Source organism: Lepus europaeus, chromosome 15 (assembly GCF_033115175.1).
Source record: "Lepus europaeus isolate LE1 chromosome 15, mLepTim1.pri, whole genome shotgun sequence".
Taxonomy (NCBI): Eukaryota; Metazoa; Chordata; class Mammalia; order Lagomorpha; family Leporidae; genus Lepus; species Lepus europaeus.
In genome coordinates this window covers 54,850,652-54,859,518 of record NC_084841.1, presented here as the reverse complement: position 1 = coordinate 54,859,518, position 8,867 = coordinate 54,850,652, and the positions used below count along the sequence as shown (strand labels likewise).

General features: G+C 47.3%; 1 protein-coding gene across 1 annotated transcript; it reads right to left on the bottom strand.

The window, feature by feature from the left end:
• Positions 1-1,811: 1,811 nt before the first annotated feature.
• LOC133774370 (uncharacterized) lies at positions 1,812-3,450 on the bottom strand. The gene is made up of 2 exons (XM_062212012.1): positions 2,445-3,450; positions 1,812-2,108 (listed from the first exon to the last, which is right to left on the bottom strand). Exons 1-2 carry the CDS (start codon positions 3,039-3,041, stop codon positions 2,007-2,009), a joined length of 699 nt encoding a protein of 232 aa, XP_062067996.1. The 5' UTR covers positions 3,042-3,450; the 3' UTR covers positions 1,812-2,006.
• Between the last annotated feature and the right edge of the window lie 5,417 nt (positions 3,451-8,867).

Below are 8,867 nucleotides of genomic sequence, written 5' to 3'. Positions count from 1 at the left end.
GGATTGAGGACTTCTGTTTCCCACATTACTACTTGAGCATTTTTCTAAACTAAGAATTTAATGCTCACTTTCGTAACCCCATTGAAACGCTGAACAAAGGTAATCTCAGAATAATATGCACCCATCTTTATGGTTAGTCAGTAGGGAAGTCAGCAAGAGCCAAAAATGTCATTTTCAAAAACTGAGTACTGGTTGGAGAGGAAGCTTGGCTCCAGATGGAAAGCCCATAGAATGGTCTCTGGGATGCGGATCTGAGTGAGAGCTGGCTGAGCCTCCCATCCATAGACTTTCTCAAGACCTTCCCAAGGAAATCTTTCACCTTACTTCATTCTGGCTCCTTCTAGAACTTTCATTAAAAATAAAAAATAGTACAGCAAACAACAAACATGAAGCAATTTTGGTCACTGAGTTCTTTTTTTTTTCTTTTTTTCTTTTTTTTTTAACTTTTATTTAATGAATATAAATTTCCAGTGTACAGCTTATAGATTACAATGGCTTCCCCCCCCCCATAACTTCCCTCCCACCCGCAACCCTCCCCTCTCCCGCTCCCTCTCCCCTTCCATTTGCATCAAGATTCATTTTCAATTCTCTTTATATACAGAAGATCAATTTAGTATAAAAATTTCAACAGTTTGCACCCACATAGAAACACAAAGTGAAACATACTGTTTGAGTACTAGTTATAGCATTAAATCACAATGTACAGCACATTAAGGACAGAGATCCCACATGAGGAGCAAGTGCACAGTGGCTCCTGTTGTTGACCCAACAAATTGACACTCTAGTTTATGGCGCCAGTAACCATCCTAGGCTGTCGTCATGAGTTGCCAAGGCTATGGAAGCCTTCCAAGTTTGCCGACTCTGATCATATTTAGACAAGGTCATAAAAGACAGAGTGAGGATAGTAACCAATGATCCTAAGAGTGGCATTTACCAGGTTTGAACAATTATACAGCATTAAGTGGAGAAGAGGACCATCAGTACACACATGTTGGGAGTAGAGCCATTGGTGGTAGAGTAGAGGTTATGATTACAAAGGAATGAGGCCCAAGGGTCACTGAGTTCTAAGAGAATGCATCGAACACAACTTAGATTTAACCAGCACTGAAGATGTTGGACCTCTCAGTTGTAGAGATGCCCACTTGCTCGAGAGGACGCCCAAAAATCCAGACTCCAGACCAGTTGATGCAAAAAGCATGAGGTATTTATTGTACGTTTGCGCAAACGGGCCCCCACCTAAGGCGGTGAGGAGCCCTGAGCGGCAGTTTCACACAGGTTATATAGAGGGATAGTTAGCATACCGGAGAATGCTGAGGAGAGTGCTGAGGGAACCAGCTGAAGAGAATGCTGAGGAGAGTACTGAGGGAACCAGCTGAAGAGAATGCTGAGGAGAGTACTGAGACTCTTCGAAGGGGGAGTGGCAGCTCTGCTCTGGGCATGCCTAGAGGTTCTCTAAAGGGGATAGACTTTTCCTTCCCAGAGAACGTGCCCGCTGGACCCTGGGGAACATCTAACCTCTTAAGAAGCCCCTGATATCTGCCCAGGCCTAGTTTCTTGTCCCTCTCCCCCATAAGGGTCCTTCATTCCCTCCTTTTCTTTTTGCCAAGATTTTAATCTTAAAATCTATTGAACCGGCCTGGGGAGAACCTGCCTCACTGGAGGGAGGAAACTCTGTTCTTACTGGACTGGGTTAGGTTCCACGTTAACAATTGCGGAGCATGGGGATTGGAAAAACAATGGGGAAAGGTCAGGAACATCATAAATATTAAACAGTTTTTGAAAGTCTTAGCTTGAGTGGGTTCTGAGTGCGCTGGAGCTTCCATTTGGCTGGTCTATCCAGATCCACGGGGCCCTGGGGAGGTGGTGCTTGCTTCACGTGTGAGGCGTGGACCCAAGCAGCGATTCCGTCGACCTTGAGAGCGGTGGAAGTTGTCAACAGCACAGTGAAGGGGCCTTTCCACCGGGGCTCTAGAGTCTTAGATTGGTGCCTTCGGACATACACAGCATCAAGGATGTGGAATGGTTGTCGTCTTGGGTTGGTAGGCTGCTGCAAGAGGTTTCCAGACCTGGTTCTGGATGATCTGGAGTGCTCTCAACCGGGCCTGTAACTTAGGGGCATCGGCAACGGAGTCACTGGCAAGGTCAAGCAAGCCTGCTACTGGTGGGGGCCCTCCATAAAGGATTTCGTATGATGTCAGCCCGCAATGAGAGGGCGTGTTTCGGACCCGGAACAACACCATAGGGAGGAGTTGGACCCAGTCTTTAACACCAGTCTCCAACGCTAATTTAGTCAAGGTCTCTTTAATTATTCTGTTCATCCTTTCTACCTGTCCTGAACTTTGGGGTCTATAGGCACAGTGCAATTTCCAATTTATGCCTAATGCTTTGGCCACCAACTGACTTACCTGGGAGACAAACGCTGGGCCATTGTCGGACCCAATTACCTTAGGCAAGCCGAACCGGGGGAAGATCTCCTCTATGATCTTCTTGACGACCACCTGGGCGGTTTCCCGTTTTGTGGGGAATGCCTCAGTCCATCCGGAGAAGGTGTCTACAAAAACTAGAAGATACTTATTCCCATAACTGCCCGGCCTTATCTCAGTGAAATCGACCTCCCAGTTGATTCCTGGTCGGTCTCCTCTTACCCTAGCTCCCTCCGGGAGCTTGAGGTGTCTGGCATTTACCTTGGCACACGGAACACAGGATTCAGTCACCTGCTGGGCTAAAGAGTCAAGTCCGGGGATGTAGTAAGACTGCCTATCTTCCTGTAAGGCTGCTTTTAGCTTTTTGTATCCCAAATGAGTCCATTGATGGAGGCTGGTAATTATTTCTTTAGCCAATTGATGTGGCAAGACTATTTTCTCTCCGAGCCTCCAAACCCTTATTTGTTCATCATACTCTGCACCGAGCCGCTGAATCGTATCTAAGTCTTGGTCCGAATAGAGGAAAGGTGGTTCCCTCGATACTTGGGTGGGCTCAATTGTCTTTAACGGGAGCACCTGTTGGCTCAGGGCTGCCGCCCTAGCGGCCTCGTCTGCCATCCTGTTTCCCCTTGCTACGGAGTCGTCTCCTCGTTGGTGCCCGGGGCAATGAATTGCTGAGGAGAATGCTGAGGAGAGTGGCAGCTCTGCTCAGTTTCAGCGGCAAGGAGGAGGTCGTCCACATATTGCAGGAGGACCAGGTCCGGATGGTTGACTCGGAAGTCGGCCAAATCTAGGTGCAGAGCTTCATCAAACAAGGTAGGCGAGTTTTTAAATCCTTAAGGCAACCTTGTCCAGGTGAGTTGTCCTGAAAACCCGGTCTCTGAGTCTTTCCACTCAAAAGCAAAGATGGATTGGCTCTGAGGGCTCAGTCTTAAACAAAAGAATGCACCTTTTAGATCTAACACAGTGCACCATACGTGGGTCGGAGGCAAGGTACTTAGCAGATTGTAGGGGTTGGGCACCGTGGGATGCATATCCTCTGCTCTCCCGTTAACCTCCCGCAAGTCCTGTACCGGGCGGCAGTCACCCGTACCAGGCCTCTCTACTGGTAGTAGGGGGGGGCGCTCCAAGGTGAACGACAAGGTTTTAAAATGCCTAGGTGTAACAGTCTCTGGATATGTGGCCGGATACCTTCCTTAGCTTCCTTGCCCATCGGATATTGACGAACTGATACGGGAATGGCCATGGGCTTCAGATCTATGATCAAGGGAGGCCGGTTGATGGCCAGCCCTATTCCCGCAGTCTCTGCCCAGGCCTGAGGAAAATCTGTGAGCTTAAAGGCCCTTTTTCTGAAGTCAATACCGAGTGCTGGGCTCCCGTGTCAATCAGGAAGGTTACCGGTCTGCCCCCCACTTCAAGGGTTATCCTGGGCTCAGGGGGGGGCTCCTGGCCCTGACTCACCTAGTCGTCTTCTTCCAGGGACAGGATTGGAACTGGTCTCCTCTTTTGGTCCCTGTGTTTTCTTCGGGCAGTCTTTGACCCAGTGTCTTCTTTCTTTACAATAGGCACATTGATCTCTTTCCACCCGAGGCTTTCGTTTGTCTCCCAAGTCCCTATTCTGTCCTGGTCTACTCCTTTCTGTATCCTGCACTACGGTGGCCAAAATTCTACTAAGCTCTTGATTACGTCTTTTGTCTCTTTTGTCTTCCCTTTCCTCCTGCTCCTTGCGGATTCTTTCCTCCTTCTCCTCTCGGATCTCCCTTTTGTTATAAATCTTTTCTGCCTCCTTCATTAAATCTTGTACAATACGGTAGGCTTCCATTAATCTTTCTAGGAAGCCTGCCGGCGTTTCCTCAGCCCCCTGCACTACTGCACGTACCTTGGCCAAATTGGTGGGGCGCTTTCCAGCCCCTCTGAGACCCGCAAGGAGAATCTGGCGATAAAGACGAAGTCGCTCCCTACCAGCAACGGTGGTGTAGTCCCAATCAGGACGGGTTGAGGGAAACGCCTCCTCGATTTCATTTAGCAGTAGGGTCGGTCGGCCATCTGCTCCAGGGACGTTTTTCCGTGCCTCAAGGTAGACACGCTGCTTTTCCTCAGTAGTGAGGAGGGTCTGCAGGAGCTGTTGACAATCATCCCAGGTGGGCTGATGAGTCAATAAAATTGACTCAATCAGCCCAGTCAGAGCCTGGGGGTCCTGAGAGAAAGAGGGGTTATGGGTTTTCCAATTATAAAGATCGGAAGCAGAAAATGGCCAGTTCTGCATCTGGCCAGCCACCGAGCGAAGAGGAAAAGCCTGCGAATTCCAGACGCTTCCCGAGCCCCCTGCCTGCCCCCGACGGAGGCGCAGGCGGCTGGAGGGCGGGGGAGGCGCTGAGACTTCTTCCCCTGCCCTCGTGGAATCAAGAGGTGGTGCAGAAGGTTGCACATCCCGCTCTGGTTGTTGTGGAAGTTCCTGCGGGGGAGCAGGCTGGCCGGGAAGATAGGGTGGGGAAGAGTCAAAGAGCAGAAAGTCCTGATCAGCCGGAAGAACCGGTGGCTTGTCAGGTTTTGGATCTCGAATCTCCTTCAAAGGGTATAGGGAGGAGGTTGGCACAACCGGGATAGGAGGAGGGGGTAACAGGGTCCGTATGGGCTCCGTCGGGAAGGAGAAGGGTTCTATCCAGGGAGGGGGATTACGTGAAAGATCCTCCCACGTAGTAATGTAGGGCACCTGATCAGGGTGTCCATTTGATCCTGGCTGAAAGACCCGTGCCTTAATCTGTAAAATAATATCGAGGTTAAAAGTGCCGTTCCTTGGCCAGCCGACCTCGAAAGCCGGCCATTCTGAGGAACAGAATTTTACCCATTGTTTCCTTTTAACCTCCAATGAGAGGTGGCGCGCGCGTTCTCGAACGTCCTTCCAGTGATCTAGAGTGAGACTTAAAGGGGTGGTTATTTGTTGACCCATGTGTGCAAGGATTTTAGCCCAAACAAAAAGAACAGCCAATGCACAAACATATACAATAAGCAAGACAAATCCCATGGCTAAAATAGTTTTGGGAGCGGCTACCTGACCAGCCCTCCCCGGGAAGGAGGGAGACTTGGTCTCCGACCCACCTCCAGACCACCCCGGGTGCGTCTTCCGGGGGAACGGACCGAGGGTTTCCCCTCTCATCCCGGAGCGTCCTCCGGGGCACGGGCCAGGGGTTGCTGGGCACGCCTGCCTCCCCCACTGGTCCCGAACGGACCAGGGGTTGCAGGGCACACCTGCCTCCCCCACTGGTCCCACAGAGTCAGGTCAGATACTGGCCAGTCAGAATACTTCAGTCAGAATCCAGTCAGAATACTTCAAGACAAAGAACAACAGACAGAAAACACTTAATTATACCTCCAACTGGTCCTGCAGAGAATGGGTCTGAGGGCGACCTCGAGCCCCACGTTGGGCGCCAAAATGTTGGACCTCTCAGTTGTAGAGATGCCCACTTGCTCGAGAGGACGCCCAAAAATCCAGACTCCAGACCAGTTGATGCAAAAAGCATGAGGTATTTATTGTACGTTTGCGCAAACGGGCCCCCACCTAAGGCGGTGAGGAGCCCTGAGCGGCAGTTTCACACAGGTTATATAGAGGGATAGTTAGCATACCGGAGAATGCTGAGGAGAGTGCTGAGGGAACCAGCTGAAGAGAATGCTGAGGAGAGTACTGAGGGAACCAGCTGAAGAGAATGCTGAGGAGAGTACTGAGACTCTTCGAAGGGGGAGTGGCAGCTCTGCTCTGGGCATGCCTAGAGGTTCTCTAAAGGGGATAGACTTTTCCTTCCCAGAGAACGTGCCCGCTGGACCCTGGGGAACATCTAACCTCTTAAGAAGCCCCTGATATCTGCCCAGGCCTAGTTTCTTGTCCCTCTCCCCCATAAGGGTCCTTCAAAGAAAATCGAAAAAAGTTTTTCTTGAAACTCCAACACCCTAATTTCTGTGAATCCTGATTTTCTGAAAAACTATTTTCTGTCTCCTTGGTGTCTTTGTTTGCTTCCATCTATCCCTTAAAGGTAAGGACTCCTCTTCTTTTCAATATTACACATGCTCACTCTCAGATTCTACACCCTAGGCACAAAGACACACCTACCTGAGTTTCTAAAACCAGAAGGTGAACAGTAGGTGTTCCAGGGTTCCCAGGATGGAGGTATTGGACCCAGGAAGGGGGAAGTTCTGGTTTGGAACTTGGCAGGAAATGGGTTGTCATATCAATGATGGGAGAGCTGAAAAGGGTTCTTGGGTATTTTCTAATTCTATTAAGGATCTAGAAGTCTAGTTTCTCCTCAAGATGCCTGGAGAAATAAAAAGATGAACCAGTAGGAACAAGCAGAAGTTGGGAGAAAACAAGGCTACAGCACAGGAACAATTCCCTCCCAATACCCAAAAAGGGAACCAAATTTCCAAAAAGGAAACCAGCAAACGATGATCAATTCTCACGCCATTTAGATGTCATTTCCTGGTACTGAAGTAATCTCTGAATATTTATTGAGAATCTACATGGCCTAGGCAGTAGGTATAAAGAGGTAGAGCTTCAAGTAAGAAAACCTTGCTTAGTGTCTTCAGCGAGCTTACAGTACAAACAGGAATGAAGATGAGGAAGTAAGAACTTAGGAAGCATTGTCATTGCAATTACCATGACTGGGTTAGATATGGGCTAGGAAAATGAGCAGAGAATCAGACTGTGGGGAAAAGGAAGATAATCTTGCTGAGGAAAAATAGTATCCAAGTTGAGATCAGAATGAGAGTACCAGTTGGACAGTTTTCCAAAAGAGGATGTGAATGGAGGGGAAGGGTTCTGGGAGAAATGAACAGTTTTGGTTAGGCCCCCAAAGCAAGTTCATCCTAACTCGTATAGGATTCAGACCCAAAGTTCAAAAATGCAAGACGGAAAAGAGACAAAAATGAAAAACAAACAAACAAACAAAAACCTTTAGGTTTTGAATGCTCCTATGGGCCACCTGAAGAAGTGTAGACTTTGTCATGTCCTGCTTCTTAGAAATAGTACTTTGCAATGGGGAGAATGAATTGCAGGATGAGAAGACTGCAGGAAATGCTACCATTTATTATAAGGTTTATTACAATCATTTAAATAAGAAAGTTATGATGGCCTATAGTAGGGCAATAATTGATAAGAAGAAAATAAGTAATTGTGTTAAAAAATGTTTGGGAGTTGGGATCAACAAGAATTAACGATTGTGTCTGAGGGCTGAGAAGAAAGCTAAATTAAGAATGACTCCAGATGTCTGACATCAGCAGGTTTTTAGATGGGAAAAGTGTTCTCTGTGGTGCTGTGCTGGAAAAGCAAAGAGAAGGAATAGGCTTGGGAAATGTAATACAGAAGAATAATGAGTTGAACTTATATGCTGAGTTCTAGATTTTTGAATTGTTTTCAGATGGAAATATAGAGTAAGCAGTTAAGTGTGGAAGTTCAAAGAGAGATCTGGACAGGAGGCAAAGATTAGAGAATCAACAGTATATAATAGTGACTGCGGGAATGGATGACGTTTACCTTGGAGAAGCTGATATTAAAAGGAGCTGAGATTTGGACCAGGAACTGGACCTTGAAGAGGAGATGGAAAAGTCCCCTGCACAAGGAGAAAGGGGCACTGCTGTAGAGCAGGATCTTTTCAGGAAAAGCAGTTTATAATAGCACGCTTAGCTGTCAAAGAAATCTGAATGTGTGGCTGTATGAAGATATCTGAAACAAAAGGCATGAAAAAGAGCAGGTTGAAGAACAATATGTGTGGTGCAATCTAATTGTGTAAACACTGAAGCTGAATCGAATATTTCTGAAAGGATACACAAGAGATCTTAAAAGCAAGATACTGAAGAAATTGAGACTGGAGAGTCAGAGAGAAGTGGACAGCTAAGTGCCACTTGTAGCGCCAGGATTGTTGAGTATTTTACCTTGAGTGTGTATCACATTTGTGTATTTTCAAGTTATTTCAGGAGAAGGGGTGATTAGCAGTACCAATGGTACAGAGACAAAAAGTAAAACAATAATGAAAACTTCATTGGCTTTGCAGCAAGGTAGTTAGTGAGTTGATATAGATCTTTTTGGTAGAATGGTGGACTTGACTTTGTAGGTGGTTACAATGAAATAGGAGACAAACAGGATAAAATCTGTGTAGAAAACTCCTTCTACAAGATTGTTTGTAAAAAATAGGCAAGGGATGTAGCTGTTGCATGGAATTGAGGAAGGCAATATTTTATTACAGACAATTTTAAAGGGATCAGCATCTTGCTGGGATTTACCCCACTGTGAAGGGAGCCTCAGTCACACACTGAGATAGGAAGTCAAGGTAGACATGTTGGGAGTGGGAAGGGATGGGAGACTCAGAGTAAATACACAGGAATTAACCCTACACAAGAGAGGAGACACCTTCTCTCACTAACTCTGCCTGTCAAAAAAAAAAAAAAAAAAAAAAA